A 20,185-nucleotide genomic window follows, 5' to 3' on the forward strand; every position below is an offset into this window, starting at 1 on the left:
AATGTGCTTGCACTGACACAGGAACCAGCATATGTTGCTGTGCTGTAAGTGGTTCAGAAAATGCAGTGCCTCATGTTCTTCATTTGTTTATCAATCGTACTGTCAACTTTAAGGTGTTTGTAGAGTGACCTCAAAGTGACATGTCTGAGTGGTCCAAGTTTAATAGATACGGTTTTGATAAGAAACCCAAGTTTGGAGGTGTGCTGTTTGTATATAAAATAAGTTTCAAGACTCTATCGCTTTCAAATATCCCACTTCATGGAGTGCAAACATCACTGACAATGAGCTCTGATCTGTGTGCTCTACAGGAGCTGCTCAATGTGACAATGCTGCTGTTCACTGCACAATATGTACCTATGATGCATGTTCTCATACAAAACATCCAGAAGCCCTGTTGTGCATATGTGGGGCACTATATTCAATCCTCCTTGTTGCAAATGTACCAGTTTCTCACAGCAGTCATCATAATTGCATGAAAATGAATGAGCTGAGTTTCAGTATGCTGCTGGCATACACCAACAAGTTACAAAGTGTAATTCTGAACATATGAGCATGAACAACACATAATTTTCCATTAAAAATAAAGGCACTAGGCCAGAAAAATAATAAAATATAAAGAAACATACCACACTTATTAAGAATCGTACCCAAGTACAAAGTTTTAGGCATCCTCATTACAAATTCTAGCATGTCAATATCAAGAACACGAAATACAAAAGGGTGCAAAGTCGGTCAAATGTGTTTGTCACCATGAATGTATGTCCATCTATGCAACTAATTGAAGGCAGTTTGTTTATTGCCATACACATTTCACTTCTTTTGTTTTCGAAGCATCTTTAGTGGCCTGTAATACACGTTTGTTTTTATATATATAATAAATGTATTATGTGATGGGTACAATATGCTACTATGTTACGTTTTGTCATGTTTTTCTCTTGTTTCTCCAGTTGGAATCAAATTTTGTAGCACAAACTTTGTGATGTGAAATTATTGTTTGATGCTGTTAGCCAACATATGTGGTCTTGGAGATGTGTTCATTAGTCCAACTGGAGCATGGAGACCAACACACACATCTCCAGGACCACATACATGGGCTAACAGTGCTGGAAATCGTAAGTAACACTGAACGATAATTTCACATCATGAAATTCATGTTACAAAAGTTGATTCTAACCTGAAAAACAGGAGAAGAACATAACAAAGTATCATATTGTACCGACCACATAATACATTTGTTGTTGTTATGGTCTTCAGTCCTGAGACTGGTTTGATGCAGCTCTCCATGCTACTCTATCCTGTGCAAGCTTCTTTATCTCGCAGTATCTACTGCAACCTTCATCCTTCTGAATCTGCTTAGTATAAAAACAAAAGAAACAAATCACGTATGGCCATAAACAAACTGCCTCCATTAGCTGCATAGATGGAACATACTTTCGCGAACTCTGAAGCAACTACGCAACAACGTAAAACAAAAACAATGTTTATCACCATTTGAGGTCATTAGAATACTAACTGCAAAGTGTACTAGTAAGAGCCAATAAAAAATTTGTGCAAGTATGCACAGTTACAATTCAACCAACACCTTAGAATTATTTAATAATACAATACTAAATACAAATTATAAAATAAGTATGACAATGAGAAAGGAAAGTGCAACTCACAATACAAATGCTATTTAAGTAGTAGCTATTTGACTGTATACAGTAGATATCACATGATAACTATTTAAACAAAGGTAGGAGCCAACTATTTAAACAAAGGTAGAATCAAGGAATGTAATATGCATGTTTTAAAATAAATGAGTACAGATTCAAAATATTATAAACAACTAATTAAAATGACAATTAGAGGCTTGTGGTCTGCCCATGTGACTTGAGGCACCACCTCCCAGTACATGTATGCAGTGGGGCCATGAGGAAGACAGCAGTGCAAGTCGCAGTCTTCCATACGGAACACATTCAAACCAGTCCACCACACCAAAGCCTCCAAAAACGAAACTTGCAACATGTTTAATACATAAGGCCATCAAAAATACTGAAAAAGGTTTTGAGTCAATTTGTGTTGTTCATTTAGTATTAGTACAGGAGGTTTTTTCATATCTATTTAAATTTCTATTTCCTTCAACAAATCAAGTGTCCTTCCTTTGAGTGCATTGTGCAGCACCTCCACACTATGTCCAACAGCCTGCATTGTACTTGCCTCAGTAGCAATGTGCACACAAAAAGCAGTTCTACTCTGGGAGTATATGTGCCCCTTAACACAAGTTTCAACCAGGTGAAGGGAAGTACCAGAACAATTCTTTCTATTTCTAGAGTAAAATTAATTTTAGGGGCATATTGCTTAAGAGGGTAGCGTAACTATTTATTTCACATTTGTTACCTTTAAACATAATCAAAACATCACTCACAGTATTGTTTCATTAATTCCTTTCACCTGGTTTTCACTATAAAAATTAATAAGTGCGCATTTGGGATTTATAGGAAACTGACAAGCACAGGCGTTACAAGTAATGCCCATTTTTAAAATTCACAATGGTATAAGAAAGCCTTTTTCAATTTATGATCCACCATCTCTTGTGGTTGCTGTTGCAGCAAGATGAAATTGGTAAAGGTATAGGATGCTAAAAATTGATAAAAAACAGTCTTGATAGCATTTTCGATTTTTTATTTATTAGCAACCGGTTTCGGCCCTTTCCTCAGACCATTTTCAAGCTTATCATCACCACCACGGCTGTTGGTGGCAGCAAATGGAGCGAGATCCGTAGCAGTATAGTTTTCATTGCACTGCCCCGCAAAATAAAATATATATAATAAATTTATAATGATGATTCTAATGGTCAAGTGCCAAAATGACTGAACCGTGCTTTTGGAGAACTAACATCAGCATCAGTTTCCAAACAACTAACATGTGAAAAGCACACTTTCAGCACCTAATCAGTCCAAAATGTGAAGGGTTTCATAATTCAAGAGTGTATAAGATAAAATGCAATTACTGTGACCAGGCAGATATTCTGTTCATTTGAAACTCATTTTAAAGAGCACACGAACCTCCCCAACAGAATTATAATGTGAAATGAATGAAAACTTGTCAATAGTTTTGATGAAAAACCTCCGATCACTTCGTATAGAAGCTACGTGAGTGGCAGAAAGTGGACATGCGCTGTAGGCTACTGCACAGCTCTCGTACTATGCGCTCCACCATTGCCGACCTCAAGGCATTAGTCTGCGTTGCACTACAGTCACGTAAACATGGCTGCCATCATTGTTGCTCCTGCCAAGTGTGAATTAAGAAGTGTAGTTCAGTTTCTGCAAGCAGAATGGAATAGTGCAGCAGTAATTCATCAGAGAATGAGCAGAGTGTATGGTGACAACTTTATGACTGATGGCGTTGTGCGTGAATGGTGCCGAAAGTTTAAAGATGGTTGAAATGACGTGCATGAAGAAGGGGGTCAAGGACGCAAGTCCATCGTTACAGCCGACATTGTTGAACAAGTTGACAGAATGGTTAGAGAAAATTGTAGGTTCACCATAACTGCTTTGTCTATGGAAATTCAGGAAGTTTCAAGATCTGTCATACAATCTATCGTTATTGAACATTTAAGCAACAAAACCTTTGTGTTTGTTGGATTTCAAAAATGTTGGCGGACACTCACAAAAGTCACCGAATGGTGTCAGCTTTGAATTTCCTTGACCGTTATCACGACGAAGGAGAGAACGTTTTGAAATCAATTGCTACTAGATATGAAACTTGGACCAATACGACACGCCGGAAACAAAATGAAAATCACAACAATGGATGCATCAAAATTCACCAAACAAACCAAAAAAATTCAAACAAGCATTCAACAATAGGAGGTTATGGCTAGTGTGTTTTGGGACCAAAATGGTGTGTTGCATGTAGAATTTATGCAGCCCAGAACCATTATCAATGCAGCTGCTTATTGTGTAACTTTACGATGTTTGCAGTGAGCCACTCAAAACAAATGAAGAGGAATGCTGACTTCAGGAATTGTGTTGATCCATGACAATGGTCGTTCAGACACTGCTGGCACAACTCAACGGCTCCTTGAACAATTTCAATGGGACATTTTCGATCATCCGCCATACAGTCCTGACTTGGTACCCAGTGACTTTCACCTTTTCTCTGAACTAAAGATGTGGCTAGGAGGGCAGAACTTTCAAACCAATGCAGATCTTCAAAACAACATCAATGCTCATTTGCAATCACTGACGGCAACATTTTTTGAAGAGGGTATTGCAAAGCTTGTCCACAAGTACGATAAATGTCTCAATCTTCTCAGTGATTATGTTGAATAGTAAGCATAAATGTACAAAACTTCTGGTAATAAAATAATTGTTTTCTATGAACTTGTCTTTTATTTATAGCCCATCGGAGGTTGAAAGAATAATGGCCCTCGTAAATAAGCATAGTGCAAGTTTGGTTTTTGGGGGCTTTGTTGTGGTGGGTCAGTTTAAATGTGTTCTAAATGGAAGACCATGACTTGCACTAATACTATCCTCGTGGTAAACTGCAAGTACCCACATCGGCATCAGCCCCACTGCATACAAATACTTGTAGGTGGCGCCTCAATCACACTGGCAGACCATTGTCCCTTAATTGTCATTTTAATTTCTAGTTTATAATGATTTATTCTGTACTCATTTGTTTTTAATAAATGAGTATTAGATTTCTTGATTCTGCCCTGTTTAAGTAGTTATCTTTGGATAGCTACTATATGCTCTTATGAAGCCCTAACATAGCTAGTATGTAATTGGTATTTGTACTGTGAGTTATATTTTCCTTTTTCTTTTTTGTACTTATTTCTCAATTTGTATTTATTAAAAAAGTAACAATAAAAAACTCCGCTATGCTGGTCCTGAGCCTGGTTCCTCATTGTGCAAGTGATGAGGCAGGAGGCTGGGGAGGAGTAAAAACACCTCATAAAAGAGCTGAGGCTTGCCAGGCCCAGGTGGTAGAATCCTGTGAAGCCTCTATGGTAGGGTTACTGTGAAGACTTCAGTGGTAGTGAATGTGGAAAGAATGGATCTCTGACCAGCAGAACTACCGGAAGAAGCAATAGACAAAAAGCAGCATAGTGGTCAGTGCTTCTTCATCAGAGGTGCACTACAAAGAATCATGTGTGAGAATAATGAAGAAAGAAAGAATTGTTTGTTCGTAAGCAGATGGCAAAACATTTACTTGTTTTGTTTTTGAACTCATGGAAAACCAGTCACTGCCTTAACGTCTTTGGGTGAAGCATTTTACGCTCTTCAGGAATGGCAATATTATTTAGTTTTAGTTCACCATTATGGTGGTAAATCAAAATTAACTTTGAATGATACACATTTCTTTCTAGGGTTTGAAGATGATGCTTAAAGCCGTAGTTCATAAGTATCTAGGGCTGTATTCCATTTTTTATATCAATTTTGTACTGAGAACAGACATACAAGAAAAATTAATTTTTTAATGGTGGATGTTGGTTGAAAATAAAAATTAAACCATACTGAATATGCTTAGTAAACTTGCTGACCAGTTGGTGTAACTTTTGAAATAACTTATCCTGTATGAGAACATGGCTACTTTCCTGACAATGTTTTTGGCAGGATAGAAAAAAATGTTCAAAAAAATAGACACAGTCCTTATGCCAGAAGATTATAATTTGATTTCCCAAAAGGTAGGTCAGGTTTATATGCTGGGTACTGACTGGGGAATTTTTGACTGGAAACATATCGCAAATTCCCATTTTAAGTCACAGATGGGCTTCAAAATCACTGGCATGAAGGTACTCATTATTGATTGAAATAAAGTTTAATGTAGGCAGGAGTATACCAGCCTTGTGGTCATAGTCTACTGAAGAGGGAAAAAGTGGTCTTCCATGAATGTACCAGACTTGTCATTGGGAAACAAACTGAAACCAGCAAAAATAAGTGATGAGCAAAAACTCCTTTCCCAACTAGATGTAGAAGCAGATCACCTCACTATATCTTTCTATAAACAGATGTTCAGATTTGAAGGTGCTAATGAAAGCATGAAATCACATTAATATTCCTACAAGTTGTCAATCTTGTATTGAAATACAGTACTGTGTAGATTACATGTGCATAAACCAGTACAGAAGTATTAAAAAGTTGTATTCCTGCAGTGCTTATTTGTGAATAGTCTGTTGCATGTACCAAATGGGACATTTTGGCACATTTCAAAATAAGAGTTCTCTATTTCAATTATGTCCACTTAATACAATAAACAGTGCCTATAATAATTAATTAATTACTCTTTTTTGCACCACATTATAATTAGGAAATATATTAAAGAATATTTTTTAGTGTGAAAGGGTCTTAACAAGACATGAACCAAGTTCCTCCACTTCCAAAAATCAATGATTTTAGAAACACTTCCGCCAGACATAGGTAGATCATAAAGTCGGGTGATTAATTTCACACATACTTACTATACAGTAAGGACACAATAAAACCTGGTTACTGGAGTTCCTTGTTTTACTGATATGTCACTATGGAAATACACTCTTATACTTGTTATTACAGTTTGTGTTTTTTAAGATCATGCTGAGAGGGGGAGTGGGTGTAGGTAGCTTTTTTTTTTTAGTGATTTTTTTAGAGGTTGAGGGAGCATACATGGAGGTTATGGTAGGGTAGAGACAGGCTGGAGGCAAGAACAGATGGTGTAAGGAGGAATGGAAATAAGGAATGAAGAGGGATCAGGGTGGGTAGAGGGGTGTAGGAAGTTACAGGATACTGACCACCTTAAAATAACCTTTTCGTTTTATGCATACCTGGAATATGTTGCTGCTTTCAACCATTCGATAGTTGTACAGTTCACCAAGGTATTTTATCATTGCTACACGTCGTTGATTGTATTTTGGAAGATTCACTTCCATACCAAGTCTAATGTCTTCGAGCACTCCATCAACGACATAGGTGCCAACAAATTCCTTTAAGACAAAGAGAGAGACCAAATATATTAACAAATTCGTTGGTTATTGAAAAATCAGCTGAGGTGTGTAGAACGAGTAGCTTACCTGATGAGCAACTAAACCTGCTAACAGATTTGCCAAACAGCGGATATTGAAATATTTAACCTTGAAAGCGTAAGTGAGACATTTAATAGCATACGATGCAACATCGGCTTGATTCCAATCCAGTTTCCTCATTAATCTCAGAATTTTGTCGATGTTTGTTTTTGTTAAATCCTGATAGAGGATCTTTCTTATGAATTCATGTTCTGGTGGTCTTTCCTTTTTGGATGACAGTGACGAGTCTGGTGGATTCACAAAGTAATATGCATTTTCAATCATTGTAACATATCTAGAATCCAGAGCCATTACAGCCTTCTTACGCATCATTTGTTCCTAAAATAAAAATTGAGAAGTATAACTGTTAGAGGTTTCCTGCACCAATTAAAGAATAATTCTATGGAATTAATGTGTTACCTATGGTACTGTAATGGTTAACAACAACAAAACCAAACCAAAAACAAATACAAAGAAACTTATTACCACAGGCATTGTCATAAGTAGCATTAAGCCTTTAAGTAACACTGGTAAATATATATGCCACTAGCAAACAATTGGAATTGCCATGTAAATTTTTCTCCTCCAATTCATTAGTATGAATATTTACCACCCTATACCTTGTGGAAGACTTGGAACACAAAAAATTAAGCATAGACTTAGAAAAACATAATAAAGTGAGCAAGTTTATTCACTGCTACTTCCAAAGAGTATATACTGAGATGCATTTCATCTATATGCTGAACACCCTCTGTCATATAAAAGGTGTTACATGACCACATGTGATTCACCATTCCTTGTGGACACGTGTGACAGTCTACAACTGATACATTGACAAATCAGGTAACTTCAGTGACAGTATGGTCATAGGCATGCGATAGTTCCTCTCAGCCTTTTGTCACATTGCTCCACCTTACTATGCAGACTGTCATGACGTATGTCAGTGGCAGAAGGTAACGTGACAGCCAGGTGCCAGATCTACAATCTCTACAGAGCTCAAAAATAACCAGTGTGCTAATTTAAGGGGTGACTAATATCTTGTCCGGTAAGCTTAGCAGAACAATCTTAAAATTTAAATGAAGTGACCCCTTTCTTTCCTGTTTGATAAGTGCTATTAACAGCACAATAACCAAGCAAAACAACAGAAAGGAAAAACAAGAAGGCTTAAGTATCGCAGAGTGACACAGACAGAGGAATGACATTCTTCTTATAGACAGGAATGGTCAGAATATAGAGAGCTGATGCACTGACAATGTCATTTCTTTGATTATAAATTCTGTTCAGAGTCGCAGATTAGATTAGATTAGATTAGATTAATACTTTTTCCATAGATCATGAATACGACACTTCGTAATGATGTGGAACGTGTCAGGTTAATAAAAGATGTCTGTACAAGAAATTACATTACACAAAATATTGCATGACACTAATGATTAAGGGTTTTTTTTTATACTTACTTTATATCTAAAAATTCAGCCAATGAGTAGAAGGAGTTGTCATCTAGAAATTCTTTTAATTTATTTTTAAATGTTAGTTGGCTATCTGTCAGGCTTTTGATGCTGTTTGGTAGGTGCCCAAAGACTTTTGTGGCAGCATAATTTACCCCTTTCTGTGCCAAAGTCAGATTTAACCCTGCATAGTGAAGATCATCCTTTCTCCTGGTGTTATAGGTATGCACACTGCTATTACTTTTGAATTGGGTTGGATTATTATCAACAAATTTCATAAGGGAATATATATACTGTGAGGTTACTGTGAGGATCCCTAGATCCTTAAATAGATGTCTGCAGGATGACCGTGGGTGGGCTCCAGCAATTATTCTGATTACACGTTTTTGTGCAATGAATACTTTTCTACTCAACGATGAATTACCCCAGAATATGATGCCATACGAAAGCAGTGAATGAAAGTATGCATAGTAAGCTAATTTACTGAGATTCTTATCACCAAAATTTGCAATAACCCTAATAGCATACGTAGCTGAACTCAGACGTTTCAGCAGACCATCAATGTGTTGCTTCCAGTTTAACCTCTCATCAATGGACACACCTAAAAATTTTGAAAATTCTACCTTAGCTACAGACTTCTGTTCAAATTCTATATTTATTACTGGAGTTCTGCCATTTACTGTACAGAACTGTATATACTGTGTTTTATCAAAATTTAAAGAGTAAAGTTTCAGCGAAACTAGAAATGTACTAAAATGTTTCATTAAGATACCACTCTCACACATAGTATGAGAAGAAGCAGTATATGCAGTAGCAACTGAGCACTCAGTGTTAAGCAGTTAAGCAAAGATGTCTGAATGGCTCTATTTGTGATAGCGCTGTTGAGATATCAAATAACTCCACTTGAAGCTTAATTATGCAGGGTACTTTCTTACCTACAGTATTTCCATGTAACATAATGGACATATGGCCACCATCTACCAATAACATTGTCAAATCGAAAATTCCTTTTTACATTAACTCTGTGAAAAATGTACAGTCCTTCAAGACCATTAAAAGATGAGAGATGTTGCTAACATATGTCCACAAAGATGCACACGTATAAAATATATATATATATATATATATATATATATATATATATATATATATATATATATATATATATATATAAACAGAGATACCAACAGATGAGTAAAGTCTAACATTGACAGTTAAGATAAATATTTTGCGCTCTTCAGTCTGTGCCTTTACTTAGCAAACATTCGAAAACAAAGAATGACACCACAAGAAATGACTAACTTCAATTCTAAAACATAATTTTATTATCAAATTTAGTATTTCCACTATTAGGGATGCTACTGTATGATATTACTCATATGGTTCTGTACAATTCAGATTTAAGAGTTTGACAACACTCAAAAAAGGAGTATTTCCTTTCTGCCTGTGTATATCATGTATAAAGCTGTTACTTTTAACTGTTAATTTGCTGATTTCTACTGGCACAGACTTCAGGAAATGGTAAACTCAGATAGAAATCTCCAGAGTTGAATCCTGGCCATTACTGCATGAACACTAATACATAAAATAAGTTCTCTTATGCACAAGTAGATTCATTTCATTTAGTCAGGGAACTGACAAAACTGTTGTTAGCAGTTTCACCACTCTTTCTTTTGTACAGGGCAGTAAACAAGAAAATATTTGTAAGTCTGACAAGAAATAAGAAAACAGCTATTTACTGAGGAATAATCAAGAGAGACGAAGAGGGAGCGGGATTTATTTTATTTTATTTTTTTGGATGGGGGTGGGGTGGATACTGAAGAAATATTTCTGAAATAAGGATATTGGCAATTTTCAGACATACAAATTTAAAAATACAACGTAAAAGGCCTTGTACAGTAAGTGAAAAATAGAACACTGCAAGAATTTGGAGAGAATGTGAGAAAGACTTACATAGGAAATCACAAGTTATTCTGCAGCATTTTCAAAGGCACAAGGAAAGGAGAAGGAATGCCCTCCTACAATTCATAAACAACAAAAAAGGAAACATCTTAACAGACACAAAAATAAGCAATACATTTCCATGAACTGCTGAATTTGTGAAACAAACACTGGAAAGAGTATAGGAGAGGAAGGTCTTGGTAAGAAGTGAAGCTGAAGAAGATATGGAGTTAAGTTGCAGACAGGCACAATTAAAAGACAACTACACACAACCTTTCAGCCATAGCCTTTGTCAAACAACAAAGAAGATCATTCACCAAAAAAGTACACCTCATGCACAAATAACCACCAACTCCAGCAGTTCTAACCAGAATGGGCATTCTGGTACAAGCCGCCAAAGTTGGCAGTCGTGTGCGTGAGGTGTGCTTGCTTGTATGTATGTATGAAGGGTAAGTGTTTCTCTTTGTTGTTCTGGTGAAGGCTGCGGCTGAAAGCTTATGCATAACTGTCTTTTAATTGGCCTATCTGCAATTTAACATGTCACCTTTACTGTAAGTAGCAATTTATCTTTTCCTACATTGTTGATATTCCAACCTGGAATTTCCATTGTTTGAAGATGTAATTAAGTGAAAAGTAGATAGCTGTTGCTTTCTTAGTAGCTAAAACACTCTGCACACAGTCCAACATGAGAGTGGGGCCATAGAAAAAAGGTAATTCAGTGGCTTGAGCTAACAACAAGTGATTTAACAGCACCAAGTGCAGCGAAAATAATCAATTCTCTCATGGGAGCTTGAAATACAGAATTTAAAAACAATATTGGAGACAGCACGTATGCATAATAACTAGTCATCCAGTGTTCAGCAGCACCAACACACATTTGGAGCCACAAGGCTCAGAACTAATTAATGTCTGTCTTGGGGAAATGGCCACAGGGCAGGTGATTGAATCTTAACTAGTACCCACGTGGGTACACACACTTGCCAGTGGAACAGATTATCTTGTTGTGTGATGTATTGCTTCACGCACCGAGCTGTGTTGCAGGTGTCGAGATGGAATGGCACAGGTTACTCTCAACACTTTTGCCAATAGCAACTAAGAATGGATCCCGTACCATGTACTCAACTATTTGAGATAAAAAGTCCACGCCACATGGCGTATCTGTCACAGTGCAAGCACAGGACCAAAGTCTGGTGCTGTTGCCACAACAACATGTGAACTGAGAAAGTTAAGCTGACAGAAGCAAGGTGTGTAGCTAATGTCTTCATCGTGTTAGCCAGCCTCCATAGTTGATGGTGTCCAGTTGCACAGCAGAACTGAGAGCTTCGGGCAGAAGCAGAGGCACATGAAGAAAAAACTTCATTGTATGAGCAGATGGCTGCAGCGAGCTACATGCAAACAGGATGGGGTCAGACTGGTAAAACTGATGTGCAGCGAAGGGCCACCACAATGGCATCACAGCAAAAGCAATTAAAATCTTATATGAGGAAGTAGAAGTTCTGTCATTTAAAATTACAACAATAGGTAGACAAAGAAAATCCGGGACAACTGAAAAGATGGTAATAATTTTCACATTTATGAAATGAGAAATCGTGAACATATCAGTCATAGAGATATTTCTTTGCTGTTGATGATGAAACCTTTCCTTGGAGATTTTAGAAGATAGATTAAGAAAAGAGCTGGGAGGCAAATTAGGAGAAGGGCATTGTGGCTTTGGTTAAATAAAGGCACTGGAGATCTCATGTTCACAGTCAGGATGGCTATCTGAAAACTGTTGAAGAAGAACAAAATCTGTCATGCTGCTGTTTAGGATCTGGAGCAAGAATGTGACAGGGTACCACAAACTTAACTCTTAATTTCCTACAGGAAAGTGGAGTATGTGAAGATACATTCGGAGCCTGTGCATACACTGTAGGAGCTATGAGAAAATGGGAAACCAGGTATCTGCTGAAATTATTGTAAGGCACCAAATACAATTAAGCTGTTGCCTCATTACCCTGCTTTCTGCAGTATACACTGACTGTATTAAGAAGTTAACCTGACCATTTTGGCATTTGTAGGAGATCTAATGATAGTAGCTTCTAGTGGAAAAAAACCTACAGCATATAAATTTCTGTGTGTAGGAGCTGAGGAAAGGAGGAACAGAGATAAATGCTGGATAGTTGATACCACAATTACAAGGAAATGTGATGCAGGATATTAATTCCCACTCAAGGAATGCTGTCAGAGCAGGCAGCCAAATTTATGTACTCAAGTTAAATCATTAGTGTGAACAGAAAAAGGGAAGAATACATTAAGGAAGCATAAGGACAGCAGACCACTTGTTTAATGGAATCAAAATGAACTCTCTCCACAAGGGAGGAGACATGTAACTGCAAACATATCTCTATCTTGACACGGAACTATAGCTCCCACTCTTGTAAACAAAATGCTAAATACGGGCAAACAAGATAAGTAGAAAATGCGACCACAACATACACGACCCAAAAATCAACCATTTGGGTGAAAAGATTAAGCACAAAGCTGCCGGAGGAGATTGATTAACAGTAGAAACTGATGTAATCTGGACGTAACCACCTGGTATCAAAAAATCACTTATGAAGGTTAATGAAGAAGGTAAAGATGGAAAGTAAGAAAGGACAAGGACAACAGGTGAGAGATGGGCAGAGGTGGAGATCCCTTGCCTATGTAGACCGAGGTACGTTGGATTTTATTTCAATAACAAATAAAGACTACTTTTTATGGAATCACACAAATATATTAATACTTACCAAATAAACTTTCATTCTTTGATGACAATCATGATGCCGGATAAGAAACCTTCCACATGATTCTAGCAGATTGCAGCACATTTCAATATGATGATGGGTAAAATCCTGTACTAGCACTTTCAGGCAATATAAGCTTTCAATTTTGGAGTACATGCGGAATTTCACTAATTCCCCAATAAATCTAACAACTTTAACTTTTGATTCAATGTTCATTTGATCCTAAAATAAACACAAACAGCAAAAATTACTTTATATTATGGGAGTTTTAAGGGCACAGTACATGTACATTAGTTATTAATATACAAAAACACAAATACTCTTATACACGAGTATAGTATAATTAAACTAAAAGTACTTCTGCACATACTACTGATGTCTGGAAAACAGGGTACTGTGTATAGAGCTTCAAATGAAGTGAACTATGTAGTAAAACATTAACCACATCAAAAATACTTTAATACAGGAGTTCGTCACAGTAGTGTCTCACAATCATTACAGTTCTTGCGACACAAAGTTAGGCATGAGGAAAAAATTCCCTCTGCAAATGATAGCAAAATTACAGATAAAACACCAGAACTTCCAGTAGAGAAAGCAAATGAAAACTTCTGGGATGTTTACAGCAGATCAAGAAGTAATAAATTAACACTGAACATAAATAAAACAAACTTCTCGAGTTTCAGTTTGAAGATGGAAAATAGCACTGTCACATTAAATGCAAATGATAATTTCACAGATTGTGCAACAAACATACATATATTAAGGATGAATACTGACTGACAGCTGAAGTGGAATGAACACATGAAAATAATAGCAAAGAGACTTACCATCAGCACATTACGCCATTTGAGTCATGTCATTAGTGTGCAACAATAACTACCTCACATTTACATACTATTCCTAGACACATTCATTTCTTAGCAATGGTGTCATACATTGGGAATCAAATGCACAGAATATGGCCTCAATATTAACACTACACGAAAGGGCCATATTAACACTAAATAAAAAGAATAATCAGGCCCATTATAATTTTTTTGTAATGAGTTAGGGATTCCAACAGTACCATGTAAGTACATCTATCAATAAATTATAACAAGGAAAACAATCAATTTTTGACAATATAATGTAAGTGGATAGATAAAAAACCTATTCACCAAATTGTGGGAGAAAACACACAAAAAGAAAGTTGTATTTAGTCAAACTTTCTGAGCCAGTGGCGGCTCCTTCAGACAGAAGGGTTCAAGGTGAAGCAAGAAGGGTGAAGGAAACGGACTGGAGAGTTCTAAGAAAATGGGTAAATTTTGGAAAAGTCACCCAGAACTATAGGTCAGAGGAGACTTACTGGACAGGATGAGAAGGAAAGACTGACTGTTGGAGACTGCACCAGGCGAGATTTGAAAACCTGTCCAATTAAAAGTGGAAAGACAGGGTAATAGGCAAGATAGAGGTTACTGCTAAAACATCATGTAAGAGCTAATAAGAGTGAAAAGCTAAGTGCATTGTTGTAACAGAGGTGGCGGGGGGATGGGGGGGGGGGGGGGGGGGATAAACAGGCAAGAAAATGAAAGATATAGAAAACTAAAACGGAGTGACTAAAGGAGTTGTTACTGTGAAGAAATGCTGAGACGGAAGAAATTAATGTAAATTAAAGGCAGGTGAGTGGTGAGAAAGAAGGGCATTTTGTAGATTTTGTTTCCACCTGCAGAGTTCTGATAAGCAAGTGTCTGAGGATACGGTCACAGGGGTATGATACATAGGGTAATTCCTGCTTCTTGATGTACTCCTACTCTACTCCAGGCTCTTTCACAGTTTCAAATACAGTAATCTCTTGCTCTTATACAGTTAATCTGTGGCCTATATGCCTTACCAGCCAATTTACTCTGCACCAGACTTCTCTCCTCCTACAAAATCATGCAGTTATCTCCCCCTCACGTTTCCTTGGATGGTATCATCTGCTAAGCCAACTTCAAACTCCAACAACATGCCAGACTTCACCTCAAAAACCTATCCCACTTTCTCCTCAACTACCTGAACAGTGGTATTTTCCTTACTGTCCTTTGCAGCTCCCTAAACAGCCACACCATCGATCACCACTCCTCTCCTAGAAATTGAGCTTGGCTATTCTCCTTTACATCCTACCTTCACCACTGCCTCCCAGACCAAGAATAACTCATAATCACAAGAACCAGTCACAACAGTATAGTGTCCTCAACCTCTCGTCTAAAGCACTCTCCGCCCCTCAATTATCTGTATTATCTGAGGGTCTCACTTTCAGCGCTAAACCTGCATTTGATCACGCTGCTTTGTTCCTTCAAAAGGAATGTCAACTGGAAATATCATTTTGCGACCCAATCCCAAAACCTTTCCAACAGCAAGGCTGACATTGGACTTTGCCTTGAACAGTTCTGACCGCGATCCCAACTTGATCCACTGCCACTACCCCAAAATCATCCCTTACAAGCCTTTCAAGAATTTCTTACATCTAGCATTGCTTCACAACTCTTCCTAAGGTCCCTACAACATGACCCTAACGAGTCCTCTGCAGAATTCCAGGCTCAATGGTCCCTAAAAGCTGACGACTCTATCATTATCCTCCCTCAGACAAAGGTTCTACCACTGAAGAACTTGCCTGCGGTGTACGGGAAGGTGTCGTCGTTGAGTGACTGTAGGAGGATACAAGATGACTTGGACAGGATTTGTGATTGGTGTAAAGAATGGCAGCTAACTCTAAATATAGATAAATGTAAATTAATGCAGATGAATGGGAAAAAGAATCCTGTAATGTTTAAATATTCCATTAGTAATGTCAATTAAATATTTGGGCGTAACGTTGCAGAGCGATATGAAGTGGGACAAGCATGTAATGGCAGTTGTGGGGAAGGTGGATAGTCGTCTTCGGTTCATTGGTAGAATTTTGGGAAGATGTGGTTCCTCTGTAAAGGAGACCGCTTATAAAACACTGATACGATCTATTCTTGAGTACTGGTCGAGCATTTGGGATCCCTATCACATCAGATTGAGGGAGGACACAGAAGCAACTACCTGGCAGATTAAAACTGTGTGCCGGACCGAGACTCGAACTTGGGACCTTTGCCTTTCACGAGCAAGTGCTCTACCAACTGAGCTACCCAAGCACGACTCACGCCCTGTCCTCACAGCTTTCTGGATCTTGTGGATGAAAACAGTGAGCTGGGTTTCACGTGGTCATTCTTAATGGAATCCATGCCGCTTCCTACAAAGGAGACTTTTCTGTCTGCAGAAAAGTCATAATATGTGAGCATAAAACATATTTCAAAGTCCTTCATTTGAGAGGTGATACTATTTTCCACACCTTCTGGGAAAAGTTGTACTTTATCGTTTTATATTATAGGCCTGCTGCTTCTAACTGAATGAGAAGAGTAAGATGGTTGCATAGGATTTCTTGCTTGTTTGTCCAGCTAACAAATGAACCACAACTGTTGAATGCTGTGATGGGTTGCATAAGTTACTCTGGTATAATTGAAAGAAGGCAGGTGTGCTGGAAAGAGGGTGGGTGTCAAAGGGCAATATCTACAAAGGCCTAAAGAGTTGCTGTTTACTGTTTTTGTTTTGGGTTAACACTAAATTTGTCTACAAATTGTGATTGTGGTGCCTCCTTATAGTCAGTGCACCATATCATTGCGGATTGTCCTCTTCAAGCGTACAAAGCAATGATAATGGACATTCACCATGCATCAGATGACGCAATCGAATGGATCAGACAACTAGATATGGAAATGTAAGCTTATACAACTTTGTGATTGTGCACATTTGTCCACGAATATTACATATAAGTATTTGTTTTCATCATAATACAAATAAAAGCACTAAATTAATGGTATTTATGCTCCTGAACTACCTTCACTTCATAATCGGTACATAATTGTAATTTTTGACTTTAATACCCCCCCCCCCCTTCCAATAAATTATCAGTTCATTTCATGCCAGCCATCAATAAATCAGATAGCAAAATAATGCTCCTGTGCCCACCATTTCATCTGCATCCCTCCTTTTCCCACTAGGTCTTTACTCCTACCACCACACTCCATTCACCCTCACCCCCCCCCCCCCCCCTCCTCGCCCTTTAGTTTGGTTTATGGGTCTATGAATCAACATCTGCAGTCTTCTCCTCTTCTATCCTGTTTCCCAACCCTCATCCGCACCCCTGTCTCTTACATCAGCTAGTACAACATGTTACTTTCAATGCTTGCACCAGGGTGAACCCACTCCAGTGTTCATTTTTGTAGTAGCACTGTGAGTCCATCACAAACATAATGAGAATTTCAACAATTGTACATATATTTCATATTTTTTACTTTCAATACACAACACTATTAAACCATAAGATAAATACATTATTTGGAACTTCTAATTTACATAATGTAGTTATTGGTACACGGTGGCTTTCTTCCATAAAATGAACTAAAAGTAGTTACCATGTAGTTTTGGAGCTAATATAGTTTCAGTAGCTTAAGACTTCTCTTGCAGAGTATAGGATTCAGGAACTTAATAACAAACATACATATAAAGAAAAGATGAACACTATTTCCATCAGCAACTTCTAATTATTAATTCACAAAACAGGCTACATTAAATTACAAACACAAACCTTTTTGCGGATGTGATATTTAAAGTCTTGCTTCAAAAGCTGGCAAAGATCTTCTGAAATGTCTGGTTGCACAGGGTGTAACGTAGCAACAAATCGTCCATAAAAAGGCAGTAAATCTAAACGAATACGAGGTACATTGAACAGTGCCCTGAAAACCATGAAAGAGGTGCACAGGTTGAGAACCTAAGAAATTCATAAATTCGTAAGTCTAGAACATCCTCAAACAAAGCCGTAATACAAATTTAGAAACAATTTGTGTCTCACCTCACAACTTTCTTCCTGTTGTGTTTGGTATTCAAGTTCATTGCAAAATCAATAGCTGCACTGTCTATCATTTCTTGGTTTACACAGTTGGGAAGAGCAGACAGAAATGATTCTATTAAAACTTTATTGCTTACAGCTGAAGGCTCAGTTTCTTCTATTTCTGGAAAATTCAGTTACATACAGATTACATTTGGTATCACTAAAGTAATGACATGTGGTTGATAGTTACTGCACATCAACATGGTTGTTACAATAACGAAAATTAGAGAACAACAAAAAATACTGAGGGAATGCAAACAAGCAAACAAACAAACAAACATACAGACACGATTAACATCAAGCTGCCACCCTTTCTACACACACACACACACACACACACACATTTTGTGGGTGTATGTGCCATGCACAAATCTACTTCAAATAACTGTTTGCAGTACATCATTATTGTTTACAAAAGTATGTTTGGCATAACAAGCAATTTATACAGACCCTGAGACAAAACTGAACAGGATTTTGTAGTTTTGTCGTCAGTAGCAGCAATTCTGATCTCCACGAAGCTGAAAGTTTAAATGAGTGCAGGACAGTGTTTGTTCAAAGATGTACACGACACCATTTTTTAGATGACATCAATATACATGCATTTTATTTCTTTCAAAGTTCAACTATTAATTGTGGTGACAAGTTTTTACAAAACAAAAAATTATTAGTGTAACTATCCAGATAAAATCCCACAATACTTAACAATCACCATCCAGTGGTGAAGTTGATTTTCCTTGTAGTACCAAAAAACACTTCACATTTACATAAATGCAATGTGTGTGTGTGTGTGTGTGTGTGTGTGTGTGTGTGTGTGTGTGTGTTCCTAGTAGCTGTGTGAGCACTTCACGTCGACGGCCCTGCACTTGTCTGTCAACACACAGATGGCAAGTGCTCGCACTCACCTTGGATATTAGCTGCTAATTTAGAGTGTGCGCACGAGTGATGCACTACATTTACCATTATACTATCTGTTTCCTACCTTTTTCAAGTCAGTACCCTTAACATTATCAACTATAATGACAGTATTAGTTCATTTGCTCCATTTAATCACACAATGAGTGAACAGCAGAACGACAGCGCAGGGCAATCCAAAAAGAGGATGATGGATGAATTAGTTTTATGTTTTAAGTGGCTATCTTGCACCCCTCTTTCCTCTGGGTTTGTTTTGTAAGGCCATATTTAGAATCTTTGTTTCTCATTTGTTTCAGACATTCCTTGCAGTTTTGTTTATATTCTTACATATTGTCATTTACTGCAAACATATTCAGTTCTTGACTTATGTTTTTGTGCTGGTGTAAGATGTTGCAAGCACACCAGTCAGCAAAGATGAAAGACGAAGATCAATAGTAGGCACTGGATAAAGCGCGCCTATCACAAGAGAGGCCAGAGTCGTCCCGACAATCAACATGCCTCCAACACCCTCTCGACAGCAAGTATTCTGGACACCGCCACTGACTGGAGGGCCTCACTGACTCACTCTTCCAGTTTGGTGTCTGTCAGTTATTCAAAGAGCGCGTCACATGCTACAATAATATATAGAGACCAGATTGCTGACCAAGAGGGACTAGCAACTAGACTAAAGTTTATTATAGCAAGATTACCGAAATTGTCTGCAAGAGGACTATTACTGCTCAGCTTGTACCACAACATATGGACTCTATTCCAGTTAAGTTAAAGTTCATTAATCCACGTGTGCATTTGTGTTTCAGAAAGAGGATGCTGGCCACCCACAGCAGTGTCCTCTCCCTTGCTTCCTTATGGTACAAGACTCTACAGTAGCGACGAGGATGGGATACTACAGTGTTGACGAGGGTACTACATAGGAGATTGAAGATAATCAATTTGGCTGACAATTTTGTTTGTTTCTGTTGTGTTGTAGCTAACAGGGGTGATAGTGTTCAAATGTTCTTGCATGTATTGTAGGAGGGGGAGCCACACAGTTAATCAAATTTCTCATTTCAGAGGCTTTGCTTGTTTTCTGATTTAACATATTTGTGTAAACCATGAATTCTCCACCCCCTCCAGCCCCTGCCACCACGCCTCAGCCTCAGACAGCCAATGTAATGGATCT

At 37.8% G+C, this 20,185-nt stretch overlaps 1 protein-coding gene across 3 annotated transcripts in view; it reads right to left on the bottom strand.

Moving 5' to 3' along the window:
- Positions 1 to 20,185, bottom strand: part of LOC126297785 (regulator of nonsense transcripts 2-like) — a 199,061-nt gene that overhangs the window by 52,433 nt on the left and 126,443 nt on the right. For all 3 annotated transcript variants that reach the window (XM_049988981.1, XM_049988982.1, XM_049988980.1), the window contains 5 exons: positions 18,076 to 18,235; positions 17,812 to 17,959; positions 13,185 to 13,403; positions 7,037 to 7,366; positions 6,791 to 6,949 (listed from right to left, as the gene is read on the bottom strand). In XM_049988981.1, the coding sequence (XP_049844938.1) occupies positions 6,791 to 6,949; positions 7,037 to 7,366; positions 13,185 to 13,403; positions 17,812 to 17,959; positions 18,076 to 18,235 (1,016 nt within the window). The remainder of the gene's footprint in view (positions 1 to 6,790; positions 6,950 to 7,036; positions 7,367 to 13,184; positions 13,404 to 17,811; positions 17,960 to 18,075; positions 18,236 to 20,185) is intronic.

The sequence above is a fragment of the Schistocerca gregaria genome, chromosome X (genome assembly GCF_023897955.1).
Source record: "Schistocerca gregaria isolate iqSchGreg1 chromosome X, iqSchGreg1.2, whole genome shotgun sequence".
In the NCBI taxonomy this organism is placed as follows: Eukaryota; Metazoa; Arthropoda; class Insecta; order Orthoptera; family Acrididae; genus Schistocerca; species Schistocerca gregaria.